This window comes from Aulostomus chinensis, chromosome 7 (genome assembly GCF_037954235.1).
Source record: "Aulostomus chinensis isolate RoL2024-O1b breed Wild chromosome 7, RoL_Achi_v1.0, whole genome shotgun sequence".
Taxonomy (NCBI): Eukaryota; Metazoa; Chordata; class Actinopteri; order Syngnathiformes; family Aulostomidae; genus Aulostomus; species Aulostomus chinensis.
The window spans coordinates 22,166,774-22,179,877 of NC_141326.1; the positions used below are offsets into that span (position 1 = coordinate 22,166,774).

A 13,104-nucleotide genomic window follows, 5' to 3' on the forward strand; every position below is an offset into this window, starting at 1 on the left:
CATGAAGTATATTTACAAACGTACATACAATTTACATACAACCTTTCACGTATTAATAACGCCTCCTTAAATTTACACTTTATTCATTTTAAGATAAATCTTTCTGGTGAAACAACAACAACAACAACAACAAAAATCTAATAATCCCGACAATACATTTGACCATTCACAATAACATTGCAGAGACACTATTATTCCTTTTAAAAATAGATCAAAAAATTATCGTAAAAAGTGGTAAAAGCAGCATAAGACAGTGAAAATGTGAGGTGGAGACATGTTAAACAACTTAAGTGATTTAGTTCACAATATCGATGGTTAAAAGACACAGCAGTTTTGGGGGTCATTTTCATATTTTCCTGATTTCCAGATTATTTAAATTAGGTAAATCAGAGATATTGGCCATTTTATAGGATTAAACAATATAATAATTATCTTATATAGGCATCCAGGATCTAAAGTTAGTAATGTAAGGAGGTGTAAGCCAGGAGGGGTCCTTGTTCCAAGCTTGGCCTAATCGGAGGACCACTAAAACCCCTGATATATAGTATTTGACACTTTTGGTAGTGGTTATAGTAGCACTATACCATTATAATAGTCTTAAATTTCATTTGAAATGACAGTAACGATCCGCTGATTCCAAATGATCATTTTTAATCAATGTGATGATTTGGCAGATACATTTTGCAAGGGCTTTCTCAACCACACGTCTTTCATTAATCACAAAAAAAAATTAGTGTTTTCACTCACTGTGAAAATTATACCAGCAGATAATCAAGTGGTCTCATTTCCATGGGTGTTAATAATAAGCGGTCGCTCGGTAAACCTACCTGAATACATTTGAATGATTCATTGTACACCATTCTGAAATACTGTTTACCATCATGCCTTGAGAAATAACCCAGGACTCAGTAGGCCTATATTAAGTAAGAGGTATGGGGGGAATGTACACACAGGAACACACGGGAGCTTTTTACTCATAAACAACCCCAACCGCACAAACTCTTTCCTGTGCTACACAAGCCACCCTTTTCACACTTTCCTCAATGTGTGTGTATGCGAGTGGAAAAGAGAGCGAAAGAGACAGGGTATGACGGCAAACGTTTTTCAGGAATATGTGTTTGGATCCTCCAGGTGTTCATCTAAACCCCTATATGAGAATTCACGAGAATGTTCATGTGGTGACATGTTTCACTCCTTCCAAACACTAAACAAAAGGGGAGATGACTTAACAATCCTGTATTTGATTGTGGAGACATGTCAGAACAAGTTTGCAGTTTTGGTTTTATCGTTTGGTGGATGGACAGGCTCTCTTGGTGGAAGATAACCTGCTCAAGACTGCTGATCAAATTACGGTGCTTAAAAAAATTAGCTCTTGGCAGCTTAAGCGTATTTTGATGTTTCTCAGATTCACTTCAAATAGGAGACTGAGAGAAAGCGTTTGTTTTTGGAAGTTTCTGATGCTAATTTTAAAAAAATGCACGGGACAACATGAACGCATGAGACATATACATTACCAGTCCTGTTGAATTCCATGTGGTGTCTACTTCTCCGATTTCTATCTTTACATTTCTGTTTACATGTGTTGGCAGAAAAAAAACATCATTTGCATTATTTCTGAAACTTCAAAATAAACAATAGTGTTTCTTTATTTCAAACTAAATAATGGAAATCCATTGCAAGTCGTTTGTGAGGTACAATATAGCACATACAGTATATACATAAAACACAATGCTACAACTTGAATCAGTTTGACCTGGTTATGCTATTCACAAAGTACAATATTGTTTGGATCTGTATCTGAGGAGATGAAAAGCTCGACTCACCATTCCTCTAAAATCTCAAGGACACAACTTACCAATGAAACAATTTTCTGATTTACGTCACAGAAGCAAGAAGATGAAAGGGCCAATCATTTCCCTCCCTTTTTCTGCCCCTCCCCCAACAAACTGCCCATCTCTCCGAAAATAAACCTGCTTTACAGACCTTTGAACATTTCACAAGGCTGATGATTTGAGGCTTGTAGTATTGACGGAAATGGAATGACTTTTTTATTTTAACTCCGTAATTACCATGCCAGTCAGGTCAGAGCAGTAGGTTGGGGCACACATTGTCACTCGGGAGAACTGTATCTAATTAAACATTGGAAAAGAATAATTACTACTTTTTAGGGAGTGCAGGAGACCTCACCCATGTTTCATGTTCTCTATCTGAACTGAGGGCTCACCCAAGTAACAAGCACATCTGCTTTCAGCCCTGGACTTGCAACTGCAAACCCACAATCACTCTGACCTCAGGACTACTCCCATCCAGGGCAGGACTGGTGGATTTGCAGAAACATGGACCACCTTTGGAGGAGACCTGCACTATGTTCCCTGTTCAACTACAAATTATGTTAAGTTACACTCACAAAACGAGCGACCTAACTTTAGAATTCTTTTTACTGGCTTTAGGTGTTGGAGAATATGTAGTAATCGAAGCTGACAAATGATCATTGCTACCCAAGCGCCGAAACACTGAAATTGGATGATGCGTACCTGACCGCATGCCAAGTACAGAGACGTAGGAAAGGTATTAAACATACTGGGCCTCATTCATGACATGTTGTTACACACCTCAGGACCTTTTTAACTCGCAGTTTAACTCCTTGTTCCTGAGTCCTGACATATCTTTTGTACCTCTCTGGTTCCTGTCTGCAAGACTAAAATGAGGGCAGCAAAAGTCCCATAACATGTAAAAACAAATTTGTGCACAAGAACATGTCATAACCATAACATCCACTGAATGGATTTAGAAAGTTGTGATTAAATCTGTTATCAACCACATACACCCCAGAATGTGTTTTCCTTTTTTAGAGTTTGCCATTTTCAGCCAACATGTCCAATTATCACCATTAACTATTTCTCTGCTTGGCATCCTAGTTGGCAGCAGCTTGCTACACAATTCCAGAATTATATCATTATAATACATGCATGACATCAACACACACGTCACTTAAATAGGTATAAAATTCGACAAGTCAAGAGAAAGTTGAACTTTTGAAAAACCATTTACCTAATACTGAACAAGTTCCCTGTTTGGTTTACAAGACCACCACACGATGGTAAGTACTTTTCTGTACATATATACAAAAAGGAGGGTGCAGTGTTACTGACTGTTCTTTTAAATTAAGGCAAGACTAAGGATATGGTACTATGTAAAAAACTGTGCTACATCACTAACGAGGAACAGGCTCAGGGTCGTTTGCGCTAACATGCTCGGCGTGTGACACTAGTGTTGTAAAGGTCAGAACTACCTTGTGTATTCAGGCTAGAGTCATACCTAACAGTCTACACACACAACTTCGTACACGGAGAGACTACATGGTGTCTTTTTTTACAAATGAGTCCATTAATTAACATCTGTACTCCTCACAGTAGTGTAAATATTCTGTACAAAACCATTCCTATTCACTTTGGTAGAATTGACTGACACATTTCAAGAAATATAAAATTCACTTTGTCCCTGATGTTTGTTTTCTTTTGGGTAGTTTGAATATGTTTGGTGGGCGCGGCAGAGAGTAAAAACTGACCTTCCAACATTTTCTGAATGTGCTGATCGAGAAAGCAGTCTGCAGTACAAGGAAATATTAATCCTCATCCCGTGTTTAGTTAATCTGACTGCACATGAATCTGACACTAAGCACTGTTGTTGCTTTTTCCCCCACTCAGTAAGGGCACTGGAGAGTTGTCATAGAGGCAAGTACAAACACAGATACTCAGGCTTCACTTTCACACACATACAGAGTGAATTAACTTTGACACCAAAAGGGAAACACAAACTCTTGGTCCTTGAGTGTGATTAAAAGGCAGTCAACAGTAAATTCTGAATCTGTACTGTACATATTAAATTAAGTGACACGAGAATGAAGTGGGCTTCAAACTGCTTCCTGTATGAGAACAGCACCCAGAACTGCACAAAGGAGGAATCCTTGAAGAGGGGCTTGACCTCACAGCTCATTGAAGGTGGAACTCACATTCACTAAGAGGTTTCTAGTTCTTGTTTAGAGTCTGGAACGGGAGACAGTGCTCATTTGTTGAAGGGGGGGGGGGGGGGGTAAAGAGGTTAAGTCCAATGGAAGGAGCGTGATGCATCCACCAGCAATGTAATGCTCTGAGCCCCAATCAAATAATAATCCAAACCTTCTGACCCCGCATTTGTGATCTGTCCTCGGCTGTCCCCTCGCAGTCATGCATTTGTCATGCTTTCAAGCTCAGATCTTCTTTGGCTTGCGGCCCAGGTGGTAGTAGTACGCCATGGTGACCACCAGGAAGAGAACTCGGCTGAGAAGAAGGAGCATGGCAGCGTTGGGCAGGATGCCAACCTCAATTAAGGTGACGGATGTCACTGAAACCACAGTGAAACACTCAGTGCTAGAAATAAGATTTTAAATATTAGCTAACAGCACAGTTTTTTCTCAGCATCATTAACCTTTGGACATCTTAAAGGATGGCAAGATCACATCTTTCTGCTCCTGATTACAATTAAAGAGTAACTGATCCATAAATGTGTCAGTGTCTAAAGTAGACAATTCCCTTTCTGTGTTTTAATAGACAGTGTTTATTTCTGAGCTGCAGTAGAAGATTAGTAACACAGAGGGAATATTGAATTGTAATGACTGCAACTTTGCAAACAACCTCTCTTCATTTATATAACCCCGACAGATGGAGCCTCATATAAGCTTTGGCTTACAATTTTTTCTCTACAGAGCCAAGACTAAGGACTTTGCCCCCGATCATTTGCACTAAAAGCACCAAGAAAAGGAGTTTCTTCAGGTCCAGGATGGACCAGAGGAATGACATCAGTGACCATGTCTGGGTGGTTGTGGTGATCGTGTCAGTATGGTTTCATTGTAGACTTGAATAAATGTGAACCCACCCTGTAATACAATGAAAAGCTGTGATTCTACATAGTGAACACAAGAGGGCAGTTTAAACACATGCATGTGAATGCAAGTTCTGACTTTATGACTGAAAAAGGTAAGACAGCCAAGAGGGAAAATATAATGATGTAATTTAACAGCCACGGGAAACCCATGGCTGGAACTGGTAAAAAAAAGAATAAATAAATAATGTGCAGGTAAATTGTAGTTACCTAGAAACTGGACAGCAAAATAGCAAGCTTCACTGAGCAAAGTCCACTGGATGACGATCTTCTCTGCTGTGTAGAGGCCATTCCACATGATGAGTGCCAGGCCTGGGGAAGGATGTAATGAAGGGCAATTTATAGGGTTAAGGGCATGGGAATGAAAATAAAACGAAAACAAGAGGAAGCTCAGTAAAGAATAGAAGACTTTTCCTGCAGCTGCGCATTAGCTTTTATCTGTGATGCCATGTATAGAGGATGATAATTGGCCTATTGATTCCGTTAACTGCTCTGACTCATTGATTCTGATAAAAGCTTCTGTGCTGTCTTTTCCTTCCAAATCATTTTTCATTTTCCTGTACGCATGCACACACACCAGTGCGGCTACGGAAACGAGCAGGGGAGGGCTACAAGGTGGGAGGGCTGATGGAGTGTATTCTTTCCCTGCCAGCTTCCATCTGTGTAGCAGATGAGACCCCATCCTTCAACCTCTTTATTGCTCCTTGTCTTGTAAGACATCACCTTTTTTTCCCTGCTAATCCCCAAAGCCCCATTGACATTCAACACAGATTGAGGAGCATCTCTTTTTAGCCATACAAGATTGAGAGCTGTTTCATTCATATCCTCCTCCGCAGTGACATATTTTACCTCTCCTTAGGCAATGTAGTATTTCTTTATAATAGAGAAGGTTATTCTTAATTGGCTCTGTTTTATCTTAACCTTTATTTCAACAGATCACAGTGTAGCTGGTACTCGGTCTTTCCATATATGTCTTGTAGTAGAACTTTAAAAAAAAAATCAAATAAATATAATCTTCCATAAAAACACGGCTCCAACTTGTGAGAATGGTCTGGTTTTCTGTTTTGAATCCCTGTAAAATGAATATATTTGGGTTAGAGAGTGCTGTATGAGCAATTTAAATAGCTCAATTGGCAACAGATAAACTGAAATCCTTAGTTGTAGTCGTATTCTGTGCTGCACAAGGTTTATACTCTGTAGACACAGCCAAGGCTTTTCTCTCAGCTGTTCTTTCCCTTCTTACTTTCCCTTCAAGTAGTGACCTGCATGCTACCTGCCTGTCTGAGTCATGCTGGGCCTCTTCAGACAGACACCATAAACCCTGTAATCACTGAGAGAGTGACTTGACTCCCCCACTGACCTGACAGCCATGTCTCAAACTGACACCATTAAAAAAATTGTTGCATCACCAGTATAATTTAACTTCGCTGAAGGGAGCAAAGCAGAAAAGACATAATTGCCCTGCATGTTTATGAGCACCAATTGTCCCCTGTTGATGGCACAGACTTAGAAAAAAACAAACAACTCAATTCAATGTGTGATGGAGAAAGTAGGCTCTAAATTTTTACGTGGAGTAATACACCGCATCCTCTCTGAGCTCTGGACCTCTTTGCATACATGGACACATACAGTGCATAGAATATCCTGCCATCCCCCGTGATTCCCACTGGATTTAGAACTCATACGGAGGCCACAGAAACAGAGGTGGGTGGAGAGGTTGCTGTTGCTGCAGTATTCTGGAGAATTGGTCTCCATACACTTGTCATACTCTCATAGTGAATTGTAAATAAAAAGAACTGAATCAAATTCTAAAGCCTCTGTAGCCAAAAGAAAATTGTTGGGGTTTTTTCTGTATGTGTTTACATTATGAGCACTAGTGTGGAATTGCTATGACTGTGTTTACAGCATTATCAGCACAGACCAAGTGTTGTGTGTATACCAAAATACATTCTGTGTCCTCATCTTTACAGTGCAGGGAATGTACTTCACCATGCATGGCTGCAGGTGTCTACTCTCTGTGCTGAAGCTATGGGAGAGTAAGCATGAATGGATGTCTTTGTGTATCTATAGCATCTTAGTACTAAGACTCACTTAGCAGCGCTCCTCCATAAAGGCGAACAGAGATGCTGGTAGCAGAGAGCTCTTCCTCAAACACAACCTCATACAGCTGGTTGGGAAACACCAGGGCCTGCATAGGATAACAACAGCACAACTTCATTATATCAACACAGCAGCACTTTGTTCCTCCCAAATGCCCCAATAATGGCCCTCGGGAATACAGCAGCAGTGACAAAGTCCTCCTGTTTGTCAGCTGGAACCACTGTGTGAGCCCTGAACACTGGAGATATTGAACATGAAAGTGTTATGTCCGACAAAGACGAAACTGTTTCTCCAAATGCCTCTAGTTGATGAATTGGAATGCAATCCAGAGTAACTCATCGCTGGATGTGGTGCACATGATGTTTCCTGTTTCTAAACTGAGATGTGCTTTCTCTTCCATGACTTGATACTGAAGTTCTTTGAAACTGAAAGATTTTTGTGATAAAATATGAGACTGTATTTTCTATACAAAAGGAACAACTTATTCACTGTGTTTATCTTTTCAGCAGTACTTACCATCAGAGCCATCACTGTGAATCCCACCGCTGAAACTAGTAACCACAACCTAAGACACAAGACATTACATAACATTGTATTACAGACTGTGCTTTTGCTTCCTCTGAGCTGACTCGATTTTGAACATGACTGGATGTGATACAGTATGTCAATGATGAATCCTTGCAGCTAGTTGCTACTGAGTAAATGGGGAATCTCACCTGAGCCCGACTGGCTCTCGCACTGCAAACTTCATCTCATTTCCGAGCATCTGACTGATCTGTGAGTGAACAAGACAGGACAAGGACATGAGTTACCACAAGAGTAATGTAATAGCGATCATTTCAACTCAAATTACATCTTTTATCACATCAAAATTTCCTGGACAATATCTATCAGGTTTTTATCTATTTTCAACACTGCACAATAAAGGGTGTATCTCTTGTGTCAAAAAAGAAAAAAAATCAAACGACTAGAAAGAAGCACATTCAGAAAAGCATTGAAGGGAAAAGAGAAGAGCCGGAGAGAGTCAGACGGACCTATTATGATGTTAATTGGAGACTGTAAATGTCTTCACCTCCCTAATCATCGCCTGAAGATTAAGAGGGTATGTGTCATAACAACATCATCATCATCTTGTGAATCCTGGATGAGTAACCAGCAATCAAAGTGCGTGCCGGACGAGAACCAGTCTCTCTCTAAATTAAACACACACTGCATATAGTACCCCATTTATAATCCTGAATACCTGAAGCACATTTTTGGTCAACATTTTGCCAAATTGAAAGCTCAGTAAATCACTGGCTTAGGAATGGATTTTTCATTGTGGCTGAATAAACTGAACAGAAAACATTTATATTTGACGGAATGCCATTCATAGGACTTATCACACAGCAGTATTGAGAGTTTTATCAGTTGGGATGAGCATCTTTTGGTACAACTTCATTTTCAAAGTCCTCTCCATCAGCGCTCATTGACATTCATCTGCCCCCTCACCAAAAATACATATAAGGACGATAACTTAGTGTGATGCCTGCAGTATGATCAGGTACACATGCACAGAATGCAAATGAATGAGACATTCATACAGAACCATTCAGAGTGTAATGGGCATTTAAGAGAAATAGGGAATTATTTAAACTTCAATCCATCCCCATAGTTGCAAAGTTGAACAAACGTGTAAGTAATGTGGAGAGACTCAACTGTACACATCTGAATGAATTTGTCTGTAAATGTGGTTTAGATAGCAAAAGCACAGCTAGTCTTGCACATCAAGGAGATGAGATGCTGTGAATGAGATATACAAGAAGGTGGAGAGGTTAACAATCAATCCCGGATAAATCACACAAAGGTGAGCTGAAGAGACATTCCCAGCATTTGGCATGTCAAGACAGAGAAATGTTGCTGAGTGGCTGTTAAGGCTGAATTCCCTCTCCAAAAGCTTCCAGCTCCTACCGCATCCCAAACAGCAATACATTCCTTTCTCTCAAATCTGCTTTTGCGTTGTAGTCAGACAGTGTCACTGTAATAAAAAAATGCACTGAAGCATTTCTGGCTAGCCGTGTTTACAAGGAAATCACTAGCAAGTGTAATGTACTTTTCCGCTTGACAGGCCAGTGAATGTTGGAGAAAATGAGTGAAAATGATTCATGCCACATCATCAGGTCATTTTCAGGTGCAAAGCTTTCCATCATCTCGCACCATGTAAATATCAATACATACAGAATTTGATGTTACCAAAACCTCTGTATTCTATCTAGTTACTCTAGTGAGCCCTTGTTTGGTTAGCACAAGGTCTAGATTGGAGATGAGAGCTTTGGCACAGCTATGGAGCAACAGGTCTTGAAGAAGAAATCTAATCAGCTGATCAGCTACTGGGTGCAACTGCAGTTAGAGGTTGTCATGGTGATGTTAACGGCTTGTAGACGCTTCTCATACTATGAGATATCACCCGATTTTTTATAATCACAAGAAGCAGAGGGCTCTGCTGAGTCCAATGCTATAATTGTTAGTGGTATCAAACAATGTGGGAAATACCATGAGTTAAAAGTCTGCTTTGTTGTTCTATTTTTGCCCTTTGGAATCATGAATGCAACTCAAATTTGATAATTTGACCAGAGTTATGCAGCCCAGTACAGCCTAGTACAGTACAGTACAGTACACTAAAGTCCCCTGGTGCTATTCTCAAAGTACTTGAGTGTGAAAGCCATGACTTGAAAAATGGATGAAATGTACTTGATGACTCAACATTAAAACAAAAAATATAACAATTTCCCTCATGGGATCAATAAATTCCATCTGGGGCTTTTGTTCATTTGTCCCACACATTCACAAACAAACAGACGGACATCCGGGTATCAAAAAAAAGTCTTGCCAAACATCCACTTAATGTCAAAAACAGAAGGAAGATGAGGACAGATTTAAATATATCTTAATGGAAGTAAAGAAAATTTTAAAATGTCCCTCCAAACTTAACATTATGGCTAAAGACACCTATAACATCCCTTCATGTGTTTCTTCTCAAGCGCTTGTACAAGAATCCATCCTGTGCCAGCTGTTATCATGTGACCTGATGAATCAGCCTTCCTGTGCCATGGTTTCAGGGGCTGATTTTGACAGGAACACATAAATATTCATGACTGGCATGAGAAGTACTCAAAGGGAACTATGCGTCAACTGATGGCACAGGGATGGCTTTGGTTGGAACAGAGCGGAAGGGAGAAGAATAGAGAAGGGGAAATGTGAACATAAAGAAAAACACAATCCTGTTTGTGGAGAAATGCTTCATCACAGCTGCCCTGGCTTGGAACACTCATCAATCACTCAGTCAGCAGCATTCAGTAAACAAAGGGCAACCTTTCAGCCAATGAGCCAGAAAAATGCTCAGGCAAAATACAATCTATCACAGACTGCAAATATGATTTTGTGTGATTGTCCTCCGACAGAATTTGCCAGTTTTTGGAGTCACACTGAGTTGAAAGTGATTTCATGTCTTATTTTCGTTGCTTTCATGTCTTTTTGGAGGTCCTTAGCGACACAAAAACACAAACATTGTGAGGTCTCTAAAGTAAGGCCTTGTCCCACGCTGTCTCGGCAGTTGCAATGTGACCTTAGCATTGACCATCTTTCTTGGCATAGTTAATATATTGTAGCATAAATAGAAAGCCTCAGTCTCACTATCGTATTCGTAAAAGCAATAGTATTCTTATCTCCTCAGTAGGAGAAGCAGGAAGAGAGCGCTACAGGAGCACTTCCCTCTGTTGTTTACGAGGGCCACAAGCAATTACAGATCAAATTGCTTCCCTTTCAAACCAACTCTCACCATGCTGCTAACCTTGCTGTATGCAATGGATCCCTTTACCACCCACTTATGGCAAGCATGACTGGAGCAACTCAAAAATAACAGCACATTGTCAGAGAACAATTAAGTTGTGCGAGCAATTATTTCTAAATTAGGATCAATGTCACAGTTATATATGGAAACCCATTATTCAGAACAACACATACAATAGACCAAATTGGCCACAGTGCTGTGATGCTGCACACCCTGCAAACACTCCAGTCGATATTTAACCTCAGAACTCTTCCCCAAATGAAATAAACTTCATATCTACATCTGCCCAATTCAGTAAGCTCCGTGAAAAGGCATTCAAGTGGCGCACATCTGGGTTAGCCGTACTGCTTTAACAGAGAGAGAGAAAACTACCTGAAAGGCTGAGAAAAAGGGGGCACACATCTCATCACAATGGTATCTTGACATTTGAGCCCTCTGAGACAGAACAAAAAAGCGTGCCCGCCCTCCACTGTGGAGCTCAGCATGTATGATTACTGCAAGCATTTCTGCTTTCTTTTTTTTTTTGTGGAGTGAATCAGGAGGTGTGCTGTTGTGCATTTACACATCCCTGTACATTGCCCATATGTGCAACTGCATGTGAAGCAGGACTATAATGGAAGAGGCAGGAAATTCTCCCAGGGGAGCCAGTCACATCTCAGTGGAGCTGTGGGGGCTCATGGGATTACGTGATCTAGATTCACTGAAGCATAAGAAACAAATGCACACAATGGGACATTATGAGAGTGATGAGCCAATTAGCAACCCATTGTGGCTTTTAAAAAGAATCCATAGCTCTTCTCAGGGCTAATGAATGCATCTGTGGCTGGGTGCCATTTTTAATACCTTCGCCAAGAAGGTCATGTTTTCAGCTATGTTTCTCAGTCTGTCTGTTTGCCAGAAGGATTTGGCAAAAACTACCAGGCTGATTTTCACCAAACTTAGTGGATGGGTGTAGCATGTACCAAGGAAGAACCCATCAATTTTGGGGAGATTGGGCATAGTGCCATTAGGCGGCAACAGGAAATTCACATTTTGATGTACCTGATCCATCTCACATTAGTTCAGAAAGGTCTTAAGAACTTTGGTTATGATGCGAACTATTTTTTCCTTAAATGATGTAACTGTAGTGAGGCAGACATTCTTTATATTTTACCAAAGAACACAAATCTGTTGAAACAGGACTCCACATTGTAGGATCTTTCACAAGCTCCACAGGTCCAGCGTCGGCCTGAGGACCTCAACAAGCTGTATTTTAATCATAGTGCCCCCTCGTGGTTACAGAAAGTAAACCTGACATAACAAGCATCATTCGGTTTGTATCGAAATCAACTTATTGTCCTCACATCATGAACAGCAATATGTCTTCTCTAGCACCACCTAGAGGCTGCAGGAAGTGACATTTGCACCACAGCGCACACATTAATCTGCTCCCTCACACCAAGACCAAACATTATTAAGTTTCATCACTTTCCTACTCTGCATAGCATGGACAAAAATAAGAATTAGTATTTGTTGAGCATTACAGTGTGAACAACCACACGCTCTGACGCATGTAGGGGTGAAAGGGCCCACTGATCATGCTTGCAGCTTTAATTAGGTCCCGAGCAAAAAAGTGCCTGGGGTTGACAGTTTCCCTTGGCAGAGGTATACATTCTCTCCATGCTTTCTAGTTTTCTTATGCATTGCAGCAATATCATCTAACAAAAGATATAAATATTTCACGCTTACTTACATTTCTAACATTTTGAAGTTGTCCATTGTGTGTGTGCGTGTGTGTGTGCGCTCGTACTTATTCGTATTTACCTTTGTGCTCAGCATTGCTTCCCATATTACTTCAAAATGACTAGAATGTGTTCATGTGAAGTAATCTGACCTTTGAGCGATGCACTTCACCATCATCATCCTCTCCACCGACCCCAAGGATCTTCCGGCTCTTCAGACGGCTTATTAAGTCTGTCTGACTGTGCTTCTTCATCAGAGGAGGGTGAGGTTTAGAAGCCATGGCGCACACACCTAATAAAGAAGTGGAAAATGAGGTTCATGAGACAGGAAAGGTAAGCAGTGTGTGTAGTTGCGGGGGTGGGGGGTGGTAAATGAATGAACAGAATAGGAGGATTATGCAAGAAACTGGCTGTTATTTCCTGCCGTTACCCACTCTCTTAAGAAAGGAAACAGTGAGAGGTACCTAGCAAGATACTAATAATCCCTCTAACACTTGACTTTTAAAGCACAATGACACAACACAGTCCAAGCAA

At 40.6% G+C, this 13,104-nt stretch overlaps 1 protein-coding gene across 6 annotated transcripts in view; it reads right to left on the bottom strand.

Moving 5' to 3' along the window:
• Positions 1-134: 134 nt before the first annotated feature.
• The window catches only part of LOC147259086 (tumor protein p53-inducible protein 11-like), a 32,585-nt gene continuing 19,615 nt past the window's right edge, over positions 135-13,104 (bottom strand). For 3 of the 6 annotated variants that reach the window (XM_086209298.1, XM_086209296.1, XM_086209297.1), the window contains 6 exons: positions 12,723-12,862; positions 7,737-7,795; positions 7,537-7,585; positions 7,012-7,108; positions 5,131-5,232; positions 135-4,383 (listed from right to left, as the gene is read on the bottom strand). In XM_086209298.1, the coding sequence (XP_086065424.1) occupies positions 4,250-4,383; positions 5,131-5,232; positions 7,012-7,108; positions 7,537-7,585; positions 7,737-7,795; positions 12,723-12,851 (570 nt within the window). In that variant the 5' untranslated portion in view covers positions 12,852-12,862 and the 3' untranslated portion in view covers positions 135-4,249. Of the gene's footprint in view, positions 4,410-5,130; positions 5,233-7,011; positions 7,109-7,536; positions 7,586-7,736; positions 7,796-12,722; positions 12,863-13,104 lie in introns of all 6 variants that reach the window. The other 3 variants (XM_086209294.1, XM_086209295.1, XM_086209299.1) reach the window with 3 other exon arrangements.